At 40.6% G+C, this 22,026-nt stretch overlaps 1 protein-coding gene across 11 annotated transcripts in view; it reads left to right on the top strand.

Annotated features, from left to right (window-relative positions):
• slit2 (slit homolog 2 (Drosophila)) overlaps window positions 1–22,026 on the top strand; it is an 87,075-nt gene that overhangs the window by 10,505 nt on the left and 54,544 nt on the right. For all 11 annotated transcript variants that reach the window (XM_051386009.1, XM_051386007.1, XM_051386013.1 and 8 more), the window contains exon 4: window positions 423–494. In XM_051386009.1, the coding sequence (XP_051241969.1) occupies window positions 423–494 (72 nt within the window). The remainder of the gene's footprint in view (window positions 1–422; window positions 495–22,026) is intronic.

Below are 22,026 nucleotides of genomic sequence, written 5' to 3'. Positions count from 1 at the left end.
TGCCTGTTTGTTTTTCCCACATCATCTCCTCTCCTCCGCCTTTGTGGTGAAAAAAGTCCCCCCCTCCCTTCATCCGAACCCCCTCTCTCGTCTTCCTCCCCCTAGTCCTTCTTGAGTTCACTGTTTGTCTGGCAGCCATGTTGTACCCCTTAAATCAGGGGCAACCCGAAGTCTGTTTTTTTGCGTATTCGTCCAAGAACCTGTGTTATTGTCTCCATCAATCTCCTTATTCTTTCATACTTTCTCTAACTGTACTGAATTGCATTACAATCAAAATAACATAACATAATTTGATATGATGATCAGGAAATACAAATCTCACATTAAAAAGCTAATTATACACACATGTAACCACTTCACCCACATTGTCTGGAAGGGGGCTAGGTAGAGCTTATTCCCTAATTTATGCTGTGTTTTTCCAGGCGCCTGAATCGGAATAATCTGGCCGTCTTCCCCGAACTGCTTTTCCTGGGAACGACAAAGCTTTACAGACTGTAAGTCCTGTTTTTATTTTCCTTTCATATCCATCACTCAATTGCTCTTCATTGTTAACTGAAAAAAATTTCATTTTCTCATGTTTTGTTTCACGAGAGCACTGCAAAGAAGGCATGAGATCATTCAGATGAATTGTAGCAATCGTGTGTTTGTGTGCATCACCACTAGCTTGTACAGGTCATTGACTATGACTTAAAATTATATGGTGAAATATGTTACAGACATCGTAAAGTAGAAAAAAATATGTGGTTTTCGGTGACGCAGGCGCGGATGAAGGAGTGAGAGGAGTGAGAGAACAAATTTACATGGCCCTCTCCATAGAAGCCAGTTCAGTAGCTAATGGAGATTAGCACTCCAACAGCTGCTGCCCACTGGGAGAGATGTGTGTGTGTGTGTGTGTGTGTGTGTGTGTGTGTGTGTGTGAGTGTGTGAGGATGAAGAGGAGAAAGCGAGCAAGACAGACCAAGGGAAGTATAAGTAGCGAAACATAGAAACAGGTTTCGCTTCTGAGGTTACGTTTTGTGTTTCACAGGCAGAAAATAGTGTCAGTTACAGAACATAAATGTCCCAGTTTGCATTCAAACCAGTGAACCGCTGTTTGTTGTCGTCAAGCACCTTCCACCCTTCACTCACGGCCTGATCGTCTGTACTGTAAATCGAGCTGTGGATTTCCAGTACTGTAGGGCTGGGCTGCGACACTGCTGAAACTGTGGGAACTAACTTCCCGTCATGGTCATTTGTGGTCCCAGGGAATAATTATGGTTACATATATTTATATGTGCGGCTGAATATATTTATCTAAAACAATATTGAAATGCTTAGATGATTCAGAGAGTGTGTGAAAGTTGTTTATGTTCTGCGGCCGCTACAGTGGTTGGCTGGGCCTGACCTGTCGTGTCTAAGGGTGTGTGTCTGCATGTGCGTCTGTGTTTCTGCAAGTGTGTGTGTGTGAGTTTCTCAAGGCCAAGAGTTGGCATATTGCTCAGCGTGTAGGCCGAGGTAAAAATACAACTCGGATATACTGCTCTCAGCTCAGCTGTCGCAGACAATCGGCCTTTCTGTGCATGTGTGTGTGTGTTAGCTCTCCAGGTGTATGTGTTTAGCAGAGGGTCCCTTATTGGCTGCACATCTTCACTGAACAAGCACGCTTCATTCTGCATAACAGCTTTCACGACGTTATGTTGTAATTGCATTGTTTCCTGTGAGATATAGTATGCTATAGAATCTACAGAGAAAGAAAGAAAAGTCTGAGAATCAACAGAAAATGCTAAATGACAATGAAAAAAGAAATTGCCAAGCTGGCGCCGTTGCAGCCACAAAGCTACAAGCAGAGACGTATGGAAGTCATTCAGAATGAACGACAACCACGGAGGCTAAGCCAATAGTATTTAGGGCTGTTTGGTCAATATTAAATCTTATGTCTACTTCTGCACCCCCTACAGTGTACTTTTATTCTTAGAAAACACAACAAGAAACCCTTGAGAACCTCTGAAGTGGAATCTTGTTAAGTTTTATATGGAGGTCAGAAGGTATGTGCGAACTGGACCGACTTTGGTTCTTGCGACAGTACATCTATAAATGAACACTTGCTCAACCTGCTATTATGAAAATTATGTTTTCACTTTTTTGGGGCTTGGAAAATCTGTGTATGTGTGTGCGTGAGTATTTACTGGATGTTTAAACTTTGTTCAGCACTGTGGTTTAGGGATTTGAGGGCTAAATTAAACTGGGCTGAGGTCAGGTGTGAGATATGTCACATATTACAGAGGGAATAGTATTTCTGCCTGAATTATGTTTACCTGCGACATTTTGTTTTCAAACCACTAAGTGTGACGATACAGCAGGTTCGACTTTGCAGCCTGCATGACGTGTTGTTGAGTCCAGACAACTAAATCACTCTAAGATTAGGGAATAGTAATTGTCTTGGAAAAAGTAACAACCTATCTGGGTGAAGCTTCCATATGGTGTGGACCAAAATCACTATGTTTTAACTTAATTGAGCTTAATTTAGTTTATTAATTATGAGAATGAGCACATGACATTACGCATAACCACAAAAATGTGAAGCCTAACACAATAATGTCCACTGCTTATTTACTACGCAGTGCCGTTTATTACGCTACAAGTCATATCTGTGGCATGTACAGTACTTTATTTTTACCTCCCACAATGCAATGTGTTTTTATTGATGTGGAAATTAATGTTGTGTGACTCTACAACTGTCAGTGATGACGCAACATGAGGATGACTCACAAATGTCTGAAATCTCGATGTACTGGCCATTATAGAGTAAATTATTTAGTTGTAAGTGAGTGAACAAGGCAGTGATTTCAGACACAAGACACAGGTGATTTAGGGACTTCATACTACCGACAAACAGTGGCCAGTTTATTAGGTACACCTAGCTTTCATTCACCTTTATGATCATTTTGGAGGCTGCAGTTTGTAGTGCTGTTGAACTGTATGATGTATAATTGTGTTTAATGCAATAGGGTTAATATTCTTTAAGCATTTATACATTATATTCAGATGATCCTATATTAATTTACCTTGTTTTCTCTACTTTCCGTTATGAAATGTGGCTCTATTTGTGTGTTTACTTTTTACTTTATTGTCGCTGTTTTATAACTTGTATCTCTTGGTCTATTATTGTTTTCCTTTTTTTTTTAAAGATTTTATTTTATACAACTATATTTTAAAAGATTTTATTTTCTAATTTCCCTGCTTTCATTGTCTACATATTTTTCATGCCTCATGTGAACACTTAACTGCCTTTGTATTTTCCACAAGGTGAACAAATACATTTGCGTGGTATTTCCTCTCCTCTCCCTTTCCCCAGCCAGCTTTTTTTCTATCTTTCTCTCTCTCTTTGCTCTTCACTGGACAGAAATCAGATGAAAGAGGGAGAGATGAAAGAGGGGTTGATGAAGGGATCGGGTGATGGGAGGATAAGAGAATGGGTCACTGCTTCCACAGCTGAAAAGTCTGGTTATGCTTGACAGTGAGGCTAGATTGATGGGACAGTGTTTGTTTAGTGTGTGTGTGTGTGTGTGTGTGTGTGTGTGTGTGTGTGTGTGTGTGTGTGTGTGTGTGTTATTTTGCTGCTTCTGGCAAATATCCCTCAGCTACAGTTTTTACTTTATAACTGGGTTTCTTTTGTCTGTATTTTGAGGTGCATTTTTCTTTAAAATATTGACTCTCCTGTCTTAATTTGCATGAAAGCATACAAAGCGAGAGATGAAGAAAGTCAGTTGTACCTCAGCCCTTCATCATCATTCCACTGAGAAGGAAAGTCAACATAGACAAGTTGATTGAGCGTTGAATAAGTGAACTTCAGGTCTCTCACACACGCATTAAACCTTAGTTAATGTGGTATGGGGTTTGAATTAATGAGTTGATGAGGCTACGTTTTTGGTGTGTGTGTTTATGTGTGTGTAATAGTCCCTAATCCTCTGCTAAACGGTGCCCTGATGAGGCTTTACCAGGCAGCATTGTTGCTTAGCAGCCTCGAAGGTTGTGGCTTTGTCTTCTGTGAGAGCTTAACCCTCCTGCACACACCACACACACACACACACACACACACACAATCACACACACACACACACACACACAATCACACACACATGCGTACCACCTCGGCCGAGATGACAGGCTCGGCACAATGCGTCACAAGAGCGCAGAAGATGTGGGCTTTCCCAGCGTGTCGACAGTTAACTAACACAGAGAAAGGAAGAGGAAGAGAGAGGTCAAAGGTAGAGAAAATGAAATTTTCTCTGAGTAAATAATGCTTTTTAATTAAGACAGAGAGCGTTGGGCGGTTTAGTTGCCACAGTGACGACGACCTCTAGGTCCCACGGGGGTCAAAGGTGAAGAATGTTCCAGTCAGGAGATCTAAGCAGGAGGTGATTTATAGAAGTGAGGAGGGGGAAATTTCCCTCTCATTAACAGAAATCACGACAGATTAAACTTGTAACAGCTGTTATTTGCAGGGAGATTTTTTTCTATAAGATCAAACAATTGTAGTATTTAGAACAACTTGGCCCCAGGGTCGTCTCACAACACAGGAACAATTAAATTAGACAGAAAAACAGAATAAATCGGATACTTCCATCATCCCATATACACAATGATTAACTGAGCAGCGGTATTTATAGTGTTTTTTTTTTACAGTTTTTTACATTTTATTGTATACCATAATTTAGTGGCACATTTTGGGAAAAGACCTCCTTTTAAGTACTATCAAGTATGGTGTCACTGACATCCATTCAAAAGAGAATGCAACCCTGTCTTCTGGGATTTCATGTACTAATTTGTTTTGCCAATTATGTTTTCAGATAAACATAATTTGCTGCTGTTCAGTGGCAACGTTTGGTTGGTTAAGGTTTGCAAAAAATCCTTTATGAGAAGAATAGGCTAAATGTTGAATGACATAAATCAAGTATACTTCAAACAACTGTTGACTTTTATAATCTGTCATTGATCCATGAGCGAGTATTGTAAGGAAAATAAATAAAATATGATGTCAGGGAACATTTTGGCAGATACATTGATTAAAAACGTTTACTCCTTAAGTTAATAAAAACAGAAATAGGGTTGACTGATGTGGTATTACACTTAACTAAACCTAACCTAGACCATGAGTGACTTTATTTTACTCTAAATGTTCATGTGGTGTTCGATCAGTCAAATTCCTGAACAGCCAACATAATAAAACAAAAATAAAAACCTGCTTCACTGTGTAATTGTCAGATGGTGTTGTCTTTCAGACTTATTTAGATATTCTTAAAGTGTTGCATAACGAACCTTATGAAGGCCACAAGCAAAAATATGTCAGTCATAAAGTTGGTCTCCATACAACTACTAATACTAAGTCTTGCTGGAATTTTGATCTTCTACATCTGCTTACTGTCTCCATGCACCTTGCAAATAGAAACTAAACTCCTGCTTCTGGTCATTCCAGCATATTGAAGAGGATCATTTGGGTTTGGGATGCTGCCTTTAAAACGATCAGTATCTGCTGGTAGAAAGGTTAGCTGTAGTGTTTCGGATGAGAAGATATCTTGGCCACTGACTTTGTGTACATAGGATATGCAAATATCTGCCATTATGTCTGTCCGAGGAAATGAAGTTAAGCTTTTGCAGCCCGAGGCGTCTGTAGATGGGCCTCTCTCTCTCTCTCTCTCTCTCTCTCTCTCTCTCTCTCTCTCTCTCTCTCTCTCTCTGTCTCTTCTGTTCCTCTCTCTCTTTCTTTCTCTCTATCTCACAAACATAGACACGCACTGGCACAAACACACCGCTTTACCATTCAGCAATATTTCCTGCCCCCTCCTGTTTCTCTGAATGCACTTTTAACAGATATAAAAACTCTCACACACACAAGAAAATAGCTCTTTTCAGATCTTTTCAGCATATACAAAGACATATTGTCCAAGAAATGTTTTCATTAGGACTCTTGGATCGCACAGATCGTATCCAGCCAAACAGGAAAACTCAAATAGTGTTTTTATTTTTCTTTCTTGTGGTTGGTTTGTGTGTTTTCAGATATTTCCATGTCATCTGTGTACACATTATGAATCATCTTGAGTGCGAACCAACAGTTACAACAGTGTGTCGAGGTGTTGAGTGTCAGTGACTCACTCGCTTGCCATCATATGAATCACATGACTGCCTATCTGAATTGCTCAAGGCCACTCATTCCTAAGAAGTGATTTGGCCATTCAGATCCCAACACAATGCTGTAATTCATTCTCGAGTGATTCGGAGAGGGCTTGCCAAAGCCGAACTGGCATTATTCAGACAGAGGGCACCAGTACAAAAGATTATGTTATACAGACAGAATGTAAAGATATGAAACGCCCTGCTTGACTTTTACCACGGCTAGAGCTAACTTGTTTCTGAATGGAGCCAAGGAAGTGTGTGTGTGTTTATGGATTTTGCTGAGCTGCTCTGTGCAGCTTTTTTTTTTTTTTTCATAATTAACTTTTTTTTCAGAGCACTATACAACTGTAGCAATGGAAGACAGCATCTTGACATCATTTACACTTAGTGGCCACTTTATTAGGTACACCTAGCTAAATCTAATGCTGTACTGTACAAACCGTTTGTTTGTATTGCTTCAATATTGTTTACAATATTTTGTGCAGCCAGTGTTTATGAGAGGATAGACTCCAGCTCTGCACTTTATCCACTCTCCTCTCTGTGAGGACTGCAGACATAACACAGCTGTTCTTTGACAAAAACATTGTCAACAAGACATAAAAAAGAATATTAAATAATACACTCTTAATTCAAGGGGAAAACATAAATATACACATGAATCTTTGCCTGCCTTTTATTCTTTGTTCTAAGTTAAGGATCTTCTCCATTTGTTTGTACCAGCACTTACTCACTTTGTTGTGTAATGGCAACAAAGTTTAATCTGATCTCTTCTGATCTTTGGAAAATGAGTTTATTTTGTAAAAGGAAAAAACTTTTCAACAGACAATTTCCAACTTATATAGACTATATATGTAATTTATCATGTATGCTATTAAAGCTACTACCCTCCTACCTTTGTATATTGCATTAAATATAAAGCTGTAAAATGACTTCACAAAATGAATGCTTTTAAAATACAACTGATTACATTTTCAGTTCTAATTCTAAACATAAAAACAAACTAAACTGAATACATTAGATGCAATGCAGTATCTCTTGTTTAATCCCCATACAAATGCACGTTTTACGTTGGTCAATTTGCTGAATGCAGCTCAATTAATCACCTGCCACTCAGGGTGTGTGAGTGTCAAAGTTCAGAGCTCACAGGTGAAAGGTCATGGAGCATCAGTGTCGACCGATGAGATATCCAGGATAATGGACATGCCAGCAGTGACGCCGCTGCTCTGGCCATCAGATTACAGAATGAGCGAGAGTTACGCCTGGAAAAGAGACGAGAGAGGAGGGGCGGATACAGACAGAATGAATGAAGGGTATTTAAAGGAAAGATTAGAGATGTGTTTGCTCTCTTAAATGGTGTGGAAAAAAAGAGCAGGGAGGAATTTACTGAGGTGAAGACAGAAGCGTTTTCTCTATTGTGAGCTAGCTGTGAAAAGAAAGAGGAAGAAAAGCAATGCAGTGGTAGAAAGTGAGGAACAGAGAAAGTAAAGAGAGGAGGAGAGCTAGAGGGGAGAGTCATGTGGAAAGGAAAGGAGAGAGGTATGTCAGTACTTACTGTAGATGGCAGGTAGCCTGAAGCCTGGAGCCAGCATGTCTGTCAGAAAGAAGTGCCCAGGTGTGTGAGTGTGTGTGTATGTGTGTGTGTGTGTGTGTGTGTGTGTGTGTGTGTGTGTGTGTGTGTGTGTGTGTGTGTGTGTGTGTGTGTACCGTAACATGAGTGTGGATTATTGGGATGGGGGGGTTACATACCTATCCAACGCCAGGAAGAGCTTACCTGGAAGCAGGTAGTTACGATAGAGCTTGTGTGAATCTATGTGTGTGCGTGTGAGGTCTTCTGGCTCATCAAAGCATTTCCTTGCATTGCTTGTGTGTGATTAAGGGTCACCGTGTGCGGTAATACCTCCCAACAAAGCAGCTAAATCATCCTGCATCCTCTCCTACTTCCTTCACGTGTTTTTAAGTCCACTTCCTCCCCTCTTCTCATTCACTTTAACCCTCAGTGCTTAACTTAATAATATAATGTTAACGCTGGTGTTACGCAGCCAGCAGGATGTAGATTTCTTCCTCTTATTGGCTCCTTCTCCCTCTGCGGCAGCTTGTCTCTCCAGGGTATCTGCAGGTATGGACCCGAGCCCTGTATTGATGGATGAGTCGGCCTGGCCAGTGAATTATGGGAGGGATTATGGAGTAATCAGGACAATACATCATGCAATGTTCCTCTACTCACCCCAATCACAGCTACTCAGCAATATTGACCCCTGCTTGCTGTGTGCATCCATGAAGAAGGGGGGGGGGGGCAGCCATTACACACTTAGGTTTTGCAGCAAAATATTGTTCTTATCATCATTCAGATCTACAACATTAATTTGATCACATAAGTAAAAGAAACATCCATAGTTATAGGAGGTGTTCCAACTTTGGCAGAAAATCTTATTGAAGCTTACAAATGCGCAAAACATCTTGAACAGTTGTCTTCCAACCTGGCAGTCGGGACCTCCACTCAGGGCGGTCACAAGGTCTTCTTGTACGAAAAACATACACAGTAGGCCTATATCTCAGCATTTCATTCATTTCTGTGAAGAAAAAACTTAATGAAATTGTTATTTTTAAAGTTTAGATTATTATTTAATGTCTAAACTCTGAAGACTTGAACTCAAGCTATATTCACAGAGCCTTCGGTCTCTGCCAAACAGCCTCGTCCTAGAGCTAAGAGCTAATAGAACAATAATCTGTTTAATAAGTATATAATAAGTATGTATGATTGTTCAAAGTTTAAAAAAAAATGCATAATACAAACAGAGAATTGTATAAAAATGTCCTAAAATATCAGTAAAGTCATCTCTGATGCAATATTCACAGGCAACGATCGGCTCAAAATTAATCCAAATTGCTTGTTTTACGCAAACTTTCAGCAGCTTTTGAGTTAGAATATCCATAAAATATGTCACTTAGTCAGGGGGGTTGTCAGTTTACTAAAACTACTGATGTAGAGTATGTTTACTTCTGTCTTGGGTTTGAAAATGTTGCTCACTGTAAATACCATATCGCCTCAACAAAGAACTGAAACATAATGATACTGAACATATTATACTGTCTGTGGAATCAAACCAATTTGAACAACCCTGAAATCTACTGAAGAGTAAAACTGTATTTTAAGGGGTTATTAATGCTTATCCACAGAAAAAACTCACTCTGGCTAGAAAGTGTCTGGCTCTTTCAGAAACTCGAACAAAAACTAGAAACTTTGAGCGCTCACAGAGTCTCGCCAGTCAAATGGAAAACAGAAAGGTTTCAGTTTATGTCAATCAGTCAGCAGACCTAACATGGCTGTCTTTCTCTGCTCTGGGTGCCTCCCCCCTTCCCTCCCCTCTAATCCTCCATCTTGGCTCTGTGTCAAGCCGCCTTGTCCAGTTGCACAATATCCCTCCTCCGGGGCAGGCAACTGCATCCCCTCTCTGGCTCCATTAGTGCCACTCCACTGGCATAGCCGGCATTCTCCAGTGGGACCGTCATCGCTGGCCACTCTATTGGCACCCCTGTCACTCTCCAACCACCACAAAAGAAAACCTCTCCGCCCTCCCTCTCTGCCTCTCCTGTTCGCTTGGTCTTTTTTTGCGCCCCCATTTTCTTCCCCTCCTTGTCTCTCTCTCTCCCGGCTCCTCTATTATCTTCCTTTTCTCTTTCCAGCACCTTTCTCTTAAGTCTTTTCCCTCTCATACTCTTTCTTGCCTATACTCACCCTCCTTCACTCCCCTACCCATCCCTCTCAACACATTGGTTTGGAGAGGCTTATGCAAGACCCTCATCCCGGGTAATGATGCAGTAGAAACCAAGAGAGGAAACTGGGAGCTGACCAGTGATTCCTCCCAGAAATGTTCCTCACAAGTTTAGAGCCTCTCACATTATTTCACCAAAAGCTGAGTGTGTTTGAACTGACCACCACGACCCAGGCTCATTAAAACGCACTATGTTTACATAATGTGAGGACTCGGGCCAGAAACAGACCCACAACACATCAGCCGCTGTCGCTTTAAGTGAATTTCCTGCTTTTAAATAATTTTAAAACCAAATTGTAAAACATTAGATATAAAATCAAAATGAAGACACTTTAATACGTGAAATAAATGTTATTTTTTGGAGTCAGAGGAGATGAAACATGATGGATTGGTGAAGAGAAAGAAAGAAAAAGAGAGAAAGTGTGACATTGTTGGTCTGTAGCTGCAGGCTGGTGATAGATCAGCAGGTTTGTAATCACAGGTTGATAGCCAAACTGCATGTGTGCGTGCACTCCAGTGTGTATGTGTGTGTGAGTGTCTAATGACAGGTTCCAACCCTGATGTGTCATTATCCAATTACAGTTTTCTCTCATCTCTACGGTAACACCACGCACTCCCCCCCACATGTAATTGGACGGCTGCTCTTAAGAACTCTGACCTCTCAGCAAGTGTCAGGCAGGGGAACACACACTCTCGGGCACGGGCACACACACACACACACACACATACACGTACAGAGGATGCCAGGAAGATTGGGTAATGCAGGATTAAAACAGATGCTATCTGAAAGAGTGATCAGCTAAACTATGCAAAGACAAGTTAGGACTCTGATCATATCATATCACTCCTTCCTCCTCACACTTCATCTGTCTGTCTGTCTGTCTGTTGCTCTGTCTGGTAATAACAATAACTGGGACTCATGTGCTTCCTCTCTTCGCCCTTTTCTCTTTTTTCTCTCCTTCAGCCTTGCTCTGTTGAAAGTGTGTTGCCTCTAAATGGGCCTAAATGGGGCGAGTCGAAGGAGAGCTTTTGTGGTTTATGGTTCTCCTGAAGCTCTCTCTTTCTCCCTGTCTCTCTCTTCACTTTTTCACAAAAACAAAACACTGTTTTTTTCCCCCCGCCAGCCCTCTTAAATATTTCACACGCTTAGAGGGCTTCATGCCCTATCCTCTCCTTTTGTGTATGTGTGTGTGTGTGTATTCTGCCTCTTTGCAATACTTACGGTAATACAAAGACAGATCCTCATCGTTTAGAGAAATTCAATTAAGAACGATTTGGCAGACATGCAGAAACACATGAGGAGGGAAACTTGAAGTGAGGGAGGAACAAGAGGAGACATAGAGGATTACACTGTGTGTGTGTGTGTGTGTGTGTGTGTGTGTGTGTGTGTGTGTGTGTGTGTGTGTGTGGAGGTTTCTTCCCGTTCCTGGTTCAGAGGTCAGATATTAGGGTCGCCTGCGTCCTGACAGCTCATTGGCGGACAAATTTATGAGTTCAGAAAGAGGAATTTTAACTATTTGTTTTTCTCAACATTGGACTGGATCGTGTTTTTCATTATTCAGCTGTTTTGTTGACTCATATGAGTTTTACAAATTACGTTTGTCCTACATCTGTCTCATTTTCTGACTCTTTCACATTACAGGAACAGCAAAACTGCTAATGACACCATCTTCATGTTTACTGCTTTGGCCTGCCTTGCCCTCATTAAATGTTTTTGTCTCTTATCATCCTCTACTTTCATCTATAGCTCTCTCCACCAGACGAGTGGCATGAGTTCACCATTTAGTTATTTTGTCTGTGTGTGTGTGTGTGTAGAGCAGCTGATTAGAAATGTTTCTGTAGCGAGTTTGGCAGAAAATAAAGTTCAGTTTATCATTTTGGGAGGAGCTGGGCTGTTACAGGTTGTTACGAACAGAAGGCAGTGGTGAAAGTTAGACAACAGCCTAAACACCTGGACAGTTTACTTTTAAATACACACACACACACACACACACACACACACACACACACACACACACACACACACACACGTAACTATAATATAGTTTGAAAGACAGGGAGCAAGGGAATGAGCAACCCAAGGCTATGATGTCAGCCTGTTTTACAGCTCTCATAATTACAAGCAGCACTCTGGGTGGGTGGGTTTCTGTCAGTGCGTGTGTGTTCAACAGTGCACATAAGATTCCTGTCAGAGTTGCCTTAGTGACCCGCTAGGTAACAGTTGGTGTTTCCCAGACATCTTAGCGGCTGAGGATATCGTCTGCTCTTGTTGAATCTGTGTTATACTGTACCAGACAGACAGAGTTCCCCTTAGTTAAAGCCAAACTTGTATTTCCATTGTTTCCCATGTGTGTTCCCATTGTTTTGCTGAAAGTCAAAGGGAAACTGGAGACAAGCTGACTGCTCACCTGCCCATAACTCCTTTTGTCAAATCAGAAAACTCTTCTGGGTTTTGGTCAAAACTTTACAGTGGTTTGGCTTAAACATGTTTTCCTACAAAAATCTTTTCAATTTAACAAAATTGTGTGTGCATTTGGCTGTTGGTTTGTTACACAAACACAAACTGATGTACAAAAACATTTCCCCCCATAAAAGAAAATATATGAGAACATTCCCAAAATTACATTTATAGTCTTTGTTTGTAACATTATTTTTATCATTATTATTATTAAAATAATGCTTTTCTACAAAAATACCTTTTCCTTTATTAAAAACATTTGATGTAAATATTTTTTAAAAGTTAAAATGCATCACAATTTGATCAGAACTGAACAACTAGAGCCTCTTCTTTACATAGACTTTTTAGTGAAGTATTAGTGTCATAAAGACAGCTTCTTTACAGCTTTACTGACTGCCACCAGCTTCATACGGGTTTTAAATTAGATCATTACTACCCACAGTGGCCCCAAATTAACCAGCAGCCGTACAGTCGCCTTTGCTTGTAGCAAGCTAGAGGCTCGGTTAAAATAATTTGGGTGCAGTATAACCTGTGTGTGTGTGTGCGTAGGTGTGTGTGTGTGTGTGTGTGTCATGACCCTTCAGCACCTGGGATATGGAAAGTGAGGAAAGAGAGGGAGGGAGGGAGAGATGAGATGGAGGGGGAGGAAAGGAAGGAGGAAAGGGTTATTAACCACAACACATTACCGCCTGACAACCTGCATGTTCAGACAAAACCCACAAGTAATAATACCAGCGTTTGTGTGTGTGTGTGTGTGTGTGTGTGTGTGTGTGTGTGTGTGTGTGTGTGTGTGTGTGTGTGAGCATCATGCTGGTCCCATGCAGGTTTGTGGGAGTTCGTAAGTTCAGTGTTGTAGGCATGATGACAAGCCTCATTTGAACTGAGTCTATAAGCATGTGTGTGTATGATACTGTCTCGGTGTGTCATCCTGCAGCTGGTATAAGACAGAGGGAGAGAAATACTTTGAATCTGCATTTCTAAAATGATGGCAGTGCTTCCATCTCCTGCTTCATTTCCCTCAATCAGCTCTCTGGGGATATAGCAGCCGTTGGGTTGGCTTGGCTGACTTTTATAGCATTTTGACTGGGCTGATTTTCTCCTTCTGTCTTTACTTTTGTGACTTCTCTTACCCTCAAACTATTTTTTATTTTTATTTTTTGCTTTTTTTGTTTCAGTATTGATCAGATCCGCTGTGATGGATAATTTTTGGGAAAAGTATTGTACTTTATATTTATACTCCACTATGTTTTTTACCTCCATTTGATAGCAACTAGTTTTTTTTTTTTTGGTTACCAGAAAGCGATTTCCCCTCCAAACTTCTCAAATGGTTTAATTTAAAACAACTGTGGGAGACATAAAGAGCTAAAAATATCCAATATTTTACCAAAAAAAAGCAAAGATTTGAGAAAAAGTACAAAAGAATGAAAACAGATTTGTTTAGCAGAAGTGTTTCACGCCATTAATCATCTCACAACCCACCATATTTATCTTTTGACCTTTAGGAAGGGACCGAACCCCAGGTTGGGAACCACCGGATTAAACCACTTACCTGTAGGTTGTAGAGCTGAAACCATTTGTAGATTCACTGATTAGTCGAATTGTTCCAGTAATTTTTCAGCAAAATTTGTGAGAATAAAAACTTTGATGATTGGGTTTTGCACCTTTGGTCAAACAAACTTTTTTGATGCTTCATAGACTAAACTATTAATCAAAATTAAAAATAATCGTCAGATGATCAACAATGAAAACAGTTGTTAGCTGCAGCTTTAATATATAAACTAACTCCATCTCGACCAGCTCAAACAGTAACATGCTGCATATATACTAATATTAACAATTTAATAATGTAATAATACATCAATCACAGCAGAGAAGGTACTTTAACTTTTGATACTTTAAATGTATTTAGCAGATAATAGTGAAACTTTTACATAATTTGAATGTAGGACTTGTAATGTGGTATTTTTAGTGCTATTGGTACTTTCACTTTGCTCTTCCACCACTGCAGATCGTAACCTATTTCTGTTCTTCACTTTAATGCTTTGAGCACTCTTTTCCCATCTCTTTGTGCGTCCCTCCTCCTCTCCGCCTGCAGCTCCTCTTCATCTCTTTGAGTCGATGAGGCAGAAACAGACAGAGGCAGGTGATATCTGATGAGCTGATGGTGATGACTGTTGTTACTCAAGCAGAATGGATGGGTCTAATTGAACAGTGTGTGTATGTGTGTGTGTGTGTGTGTGTGTGTGTGTGTGTGTGTGTGTGTGTGTAATTTTATATGTGTATGCATATACGTATGTGTGTGGGACAGTTCTGGAAATGGCAGCCGTTTCCTTGGTAGCAATTAAGCGCTGGGAGGTTTCAGGTCAAGGTTAATTAGCATGCAAAGATGAAAGGGAATGAGACGAGAGGAGCTGAACGTTTGATCGCTGTTTGTCCTCCGTGACCACTTGTGTATGTGTGCGTGCATGAATGTGTGTTTCAGACAGCCTGCCGATTGCAACAGTGCAATATTCATGCTGCTCAGAGCAAATTGTTTTTTATGTATAAGGAAAGATGGTACATAAGGAACATAAATTACAAACTCATGGACAGCAACTACAGTTTAGAGCCTAATTTAATGCAGAATTTAACCAAAAAAGTCTCATTCAGGTACATTATAATTAGCTGTAGAAACAGGCAGGTTTAATGGTCTTCTTGAAGAGAAAAGGCTGTGTTTTTTATGTGATACAAATGCCACTGAAGTTCATTTAATGTATTATTTTGCTCAGTATATGATGATTTAATGTCGGGATACACTTTTTCGGGATGATTTTTTTGCAGAGCTATTGAGCCATGTTCTAGATTTCAGTGTAATGATGCAATTGTTATGTTATATATAATCAATAGTCAATAGTTTAAAATATTAATCAGCAGCTATACAGGTAATTGTTTAATTCATTTTCAAACATTCAATAACATTTTGTATTTCCAGCTTCCACCATCAGCTGATATTTTATACTACTGCTTTTATACTTTATCTTATGTGACAGTAAACTTAATATTGTATACCGTTGGTTGGAAAAAACAAGTAATTCAAGACATTTCTAAAACAATTAATTGAAAAAAATAATAGGCAGATTAATTAATAATGAAAGTTGTGTTATATATATATCGTAACATAATAAAAAATATAATTAACTAACTACACCAAGAGTGCAGATCTGCCTTCAGTCTGAAAACTTCACTACCAACATAAAGTTGTACAAATTAGCAGATGCACCTCATTCTGTTGTAAACTAACAGCAACAAGACTACAAACAGCATCTGTAAAAAGACCAGATTAAGAGCTTTACCAAATTTGTATTTACCTCAGGGTGTGTGAGAGAGCGAGTGTGTTTTTCTGTTATTTTGTCCAACCCTGTAATCGCCTGAATGTTGCAGGTATTTCTTTTCTTTTCTTTCTGCCTCCATCATTCTGCTCCCTCACTCTGAACTTTAACAGCTCAATACTCACTGCTAAGGCTTTCAGCTCTGTTATTCACAGCTCACTGATACAAATCCTGCTGTATTTGCGCTCTCTCTCTCTCTCTCTCTCTCTCTCTCTCTCTCTCTCTCTGTGTGTGTGTGTGTGTGTGTGTGAATGTGTGTTTATGGTGATTGATATGCATTAATGATGTAAGGCGAACAGCCATTAAAAGCTGGGAAACTGTAAGCACTGCCTTGAGCTGTGACTATTAGTCTGAAAGTTTCCGGTGTTGGCAAAACACAAGGGACTGCAGTGGCAGATGTTAGGAGAAAGTGTGTGTGTGTGTGTGTGTGTGTGTGTGTGTGTGTGTGTGTGTGTGTGTGTGTGTGTGTGTGTGTGTGTGTGTGTGTGTGTGTGTGTGTGTGTGAGTGTATGTGTGTGTGTGGACAGCCAGTAGCAGGTGGTAAGTTTATTTCACCCCGCTGGCCCAAACTCATGGTCACAGGGGATTTTGGAGCAATCTAAAGCTCAGCTGTTCTCGCGTTGTAACTACACTTGTGTGTGTGTGTGTTTGTGAGAGTGCTTATAAGCTCTGGGACAGATTGTCTTTTTACATGAGCAAGAGGGTTTCAAAGAAAGAGATTTCCTCCTCTGTAATGAAACGGGCTGAAACATAGACATACTGTAAATCTCTCTTCAGAGAAGTCTGTATCATCTTCCCGGTTCCTTCGGTATAAACTGACTGAACCACAGCAATCTTCTCTAAGCAGATCCTTGAACACTTTTTTAGGTCTTTACTTTTAGTTAAGCTCAAGTGTTGCTTAACCTTTTTCCAATTCAAAACCCAAATGAGATCGTTCTGCACTCTCACCTTTTGACCGAAGCTCATTAAAGCTAATTGCTAATCTGGTCATGTGGAAACTCAGCAGCAACCAGCAAACAATCTGCGGTCTTGACACAAGGTTTAAGTAGCCGGGGCCTCAGGTTTCTAACTCCAGATGGGCAGGTTTGCTCAGCTCAACGTAAATAAGGGTCCGACAGCTCGGGAAGGACAAAGGCAGCCATTACTGAAGTGTTTGTCGGCAAAAGAAAGGATGACGGGGGGGAAAAGAGAAAGGAGAGATTGTTTGTTATTAAATTCTGCCTTCCTGAGGTCAGTGACACAGAGGCTTTTAGTGGCTGCTGGAACCACTCTCCTGCAACACCCCGTCTAATTGGTTAACGACATCTGATGTCATAACAAGCCCCCCTCTCACCGTGCCAACCTCATCCTTCATCCATCTCTTCATTTCTCATCTCTGCATGTCTGAAACAGCTCGATCCCTTTGTTCTTTAAACTCACCCTTCCAACCCCTTCATCTCGCCTTTACTTAAAGTGGGTATTGATTGAAGGACAGAAAATGATAGTGAACAAATGTTTTCTGCTTCCTTTTTGTGGTCCCTGCTTCCATGTTGAATAGGCTAAGATGGGTTTGTGTGACAACTGATATTGTAAGTTTTCCTACATATGGGTGTTTTTTATCATGTAACAAAATATATAAGACATACATTTAAGTACCTGTTGATAGAACAGAAGGTGTATAAATTAAGACGAAATGCATGGTGTGGAAGGTTACAAGTTGAATTCATAAAGTCCAAAATAAATTGTGGTGGTTCCATATTGATCCGTTTTATACAAATTACACTTCTGTCAGCAACTCACATTCATAAATAGACAACAACTCCTGCATGCAAATAAGGGTGCAACTAACAATTCTTTTGAGTCATTTATCTGTCTTTTTTTTTTATGAATCTATAAATCGATTAATTATCTATATAATGTAGGGAATTCCTGTCACAATTTTCCAGAGCCCAAGATGAGATTTTCAATTTGCAAAACTAAAGATGTTATATTTTCAATTATGAGAAAACAGAGAAAAAGCACCTCACATTTGAGAGGAAAATGTTGCATTTTTTCTTAATACATTAATTTAATTACCAATTATCAAAATTCAGTCTTTTAACTCTTTGATAGGCCATTTTCACAGCAGACGTTTTGACTTACACACAGTCACAATACCAGGACCCTGAAACTAAAGTAGCTAAATGAAATTCATTTATAAATCATTAATTTATACCTGTACATGTAAAATTCTGCAGTTTGATTGCAGACTGATTTGAGTGTTCTGTACACTGTAATACCTCACCATTATGAGGAAAAGTTGATACAAAATTAAATACAGACTTAATGTTCATTGATGTGAATTAAGCATACAAATTATTTTTTTCATCTTTTACAAAAAATTAATGGATGCCTGGAAAATTATTATTAAAGTACAAATGATGTTTAATTAACAAGCTAAAACTTTCAAAAACTGCTATTATGGTCCTTTAACTTTACACTCCTCTCAGGCTGTCTGCCTGTCTGTCAACTCCCCGCATGGCCTTCCGTCCATCTGTCTGTCCGTTTGTCTGTCTGTCTGTCTGTCTGGCTGGCTGGCCTTCCGTTACCTAAGAACCCCTGGACCAAAAATAACAACACACTGTCCGACCTCTCGTTGCTGCCTTCTCACATAGCCCATAAACTTAACAGCTCTCCACGCCGCCTGCGCTCTCACTGTACACAGAGACAAAGTGCAAGCCAAGAGAGCGCTCCGGCGGTGGTCTGTTTGCCGATCTGCTCGTAACTGTCCTCCATTTGCTCATCATCATTGCAATTCACTTACGAGCCACTGAACTGGGCTCATCCCCCCAGCAAGTGAACGCCTCGTGTCTCAAAAGCTCAGTGAACCTTGTTGGGAATACTGATTTAAGACTACTGATGGCGCTTGTCTACCCCCTCCCCGAAACCCCAATTTGCGACCCCTCCTACACCCCTGGGGGACAGCAGCAGTGACCCGTATGTGTTATGTATCAGAAATACATCTGAACCCCTCAAACCCAACATGCACCCCCCAACACACACACACTCACACTCACATATTTTCCTGCATATACTCTCCAATCTCTCCCCTAGGAAAAAGCCTAACAGCAGGCTCTACACGTTTTCATCCTGTAGAATGTATTGAGGCAGACATGCATTCATTCACTCAATTGCTCACACAACCACGCGCACACACACAGAGAAAAGACAGAAAAGGGAGTAATGGGCTTAGTGCAGTAGAGCTTCATGTGTGTCATAATCTTGTCATGATACTGTCCTAATCCTCCTCTAATCCACTACCCTTCTGGAAAGATGAAATTGGGATTACCCTTCTATCTGTCTCCATTACACAAGCGTCTTCTCTTTCAGTGTGTGTGTGTGTGTGTGTGTGTGTGTGTGTGTGTGTGTGTGTGTTCTGAGGTATTGCAGCATTCCCTGGAATGTCAGCTATCGTCATGCTCTCAGTTTTTTTTCCGCTGATCCCAGGGCTCTGGTTTTCCCTACTGTTGGTATGAGTGTGTGTGTTTGTGGCTGAGCGTATATATATGTGTGTGTGTTCATATATTGTATATGAGATTCAGAGAAAAATATCCTTCTCACAATGAAGAAAATGTTTCCTCTCTGGAGACAAAGGTGACATTTAAAGGAGAGCAATATTGTGGACACACACTCACACACACACACACACACACACACACACACCTACACACACATTAACACACACACACCTCGGTGGAGCAGATGGCCGCTGTGTGTGTTTGTTTGCGCTCAGATGATCATTCATATGCACAGTGAAAATTAACATACTAACAAGTTGCCTGTGCATATGGGTGTGAGTGTGTCAATCCTTGATTACCACTGTGGTCATGGGACAGAAGCTGAATCTGTGCCCGTGTGTGTGTGTGTGTGTGTGTGTGTGTGTGTGTGTGTGTGTGCGTGTGTTAATAACACAGGCTCCACTGACCATGACTGAGGCATGAAGAGGCAACCCGCTTTTACTTAAAAGCAATGGCATCTTTACAAGTCCATCTCCCTCAGGGCTGAAAGAGGGAAACAGGAACGGACAGAAAGGAAGGGACATCGAGGGAGACGAGTTAGAAAGACAGAGAGAAGAAGTTCAAGAAAAAACTGAAAATAGAGGAAAGGTTGGATGGTGGTAGACCGAGAGAGGACAGAGGGATGAGGTGAAGAAAGAAGAGAAAGATACAGAGGAGTGGTTTTAAAAAAAAAGAAAGATGCAGTAAAGTGATGGTGGAAGGAGATGTGAGGAGGTTAGGAGGGCAAATAAAAAAGAGGAAAAGGAGGTTATGGACCTGCAGAGTGATGGAGACAGAAAGAAAGAGGTAAAAGAGAAGGAACCATACTATGGTAGCACAAAAAGGCTGCTCTGACTCTTTACATGCCCGGGGCAGAGTTGGTCTTAAAAGACATCGAAATGAACAAAGCTCGGTGTGTCTGTGCGTGTGTGTGTGTGTGTGTGTGTGTGTACTTGCCCTCGAGCTTTTGGCCACTAATGGGCAGCAAAGTCTTTGTTCCTGAGCAACATGGTTTTTAAGTAGTGATGCACACAAACACACACTCATGCACACACATACACACATGATTATTTTGTAAAATAACAGTCTTGCCTGTATTTCTACCCTTTTGGAGCTCATGTTTGTGGATGTTTGTGTGTATTTTGACTTTATATATCAGCTTCTGGTGGTTGATTGCGATTGCTCCGAGTCAGATTCTTGCAGGTCATTGGCTAACAGTTGCCCAGGGAGACAACTCAGCGGGCCGTGATTGGCGAATGATCTTAACACGGTCTGACAGCCTTGTTAGTGCAACCTGATTGGTCAATTAGTAACATCACTTACTCTGAAATCCCTGGAGAGAGAGAGAGAGAGAGAGAGAGAGAAAGAGACAGAGAAAACAGAAGTGATATCAGTTTGTTTTATTTTATCTTTGTTGACTGAATTCAATCAAATTGCATTGCAGCTTTTCAAAATAATCACTTTGCTGCTTTCTGTTTGTCTCACAGTACGTGTTTATTGGAAGAAGAAGGGAGGTAGACAGAGATAAAGGGGCAATGGGGGAGAAGATGGGAGGGGAGGGGAGGGGAGGGGTGTGTTGTGGAGACAGATCCAATCTCTCCATAAATTATGAATGTGTTCCGGAGGAAAGCATTCAATAAGCAAATGCCACATGGTACTGAGTCAAGGATTCCAACTGTGAGTGTGTGTGTGTGTGTGTGTGTGTGTGTGTGTGTGTGTGTGTGTGTGTGCGCGTGTCTGTGTGTGTGCACGTGTGTATGCATGTGTATTGCTTGTGTGCAGACATGCTCATGCATCTATTTGTTGCCTGGAATAACAACAAATGAGAAATGATATGCATCAAACATGTGTGGTATTTGTTGTTTGGATGCACCTGTGATTTTTACATAAATAACGCTCATTATTTGTAGGTTTTATTATTTAAAGAATTAAAAGTGTCTTGAATATTAGAAAACAAGTGTATGTAAAATAATTGTTTGTTGCAAGAGGACCTCGTTTACCTTTTTTTTTTTGCAGCAGGAAAGACAATAGAACCTGCTCCTTAAAAAGATAATAATAATCTTGGTATTTTCTGTGGAAAATCTGTGAAAAACAACAACATTGAGCTTTAGGTGTTCATGAGTTGTTAAATTAAGGGAGCAACAAGGAATGCTTGGCCGTTGTGTGTTTGTGTTTGACAGAACAGGCATGGAAAGCTCTTTTCCAGTCCACCTCTCTGTCTCTGCTCATCTTTTTCCTCCATATTGTAATCTCAACCGCTTCTTTTGGCAGCTGAGACAGAGTAACAACTTCTGTGTTCATGTCTGGCAAGGCTGCTAGTAATACAGTTGTGTTGTTTTGAAGGCCAGCCACAAACGACTTAATGAACTTGTTGAGCTTGCAAGGCGGCTGTCTGCGACTGTGTCAATAGACGGGCTAATAAAGTTATGTTATCGGGATGGCAGGCAGCCTGCATGGCCTGCTGCTTTTAGAGACATGTCATGCTGTGTATGAGTTAATAAAGTTATGTGTCCTTTGAATGGGTGTAATACAGTTGCCGGGGGTGCTGCTGCTGTGTGATGATAGCATTACAGGAGGCATTTTGATTGTCAGTGCAATAGGCTTGAACCAAATGCCTCTCAGTATGACGAGGAAGGCCAGAGCGATCAGAGAGTGTTTCCCATTTGCTCTGGTTCTGTTTCTCAAAGCGTGAACTACTGTGTGTGCAGTGATTTCATGTGTCTGTACTATCAGGTCTTAACATGATGGACAAACAGAGA

The sequence above is a fragment of the Dicentrarchus labrax genome, unplaced genomic scaffold (assembly GCF_905237075.1).
Source record: "Dicentrarchus labrax unplaced genomic scaffold, dlabrax2021, whole genome shotgun sequence".
Classification (NCBI taxonomy): Eukaryota; Metazoa; Chordata; class Actinopteri; family Moronidae; genus Dicentrarchus; species Dicentrarchus labrax.
The sequence above is the reverse complement of the archived record's forward strand: the minus strand, read 5'-3'. Positions and strand labels throughout refer to the sequence as shown.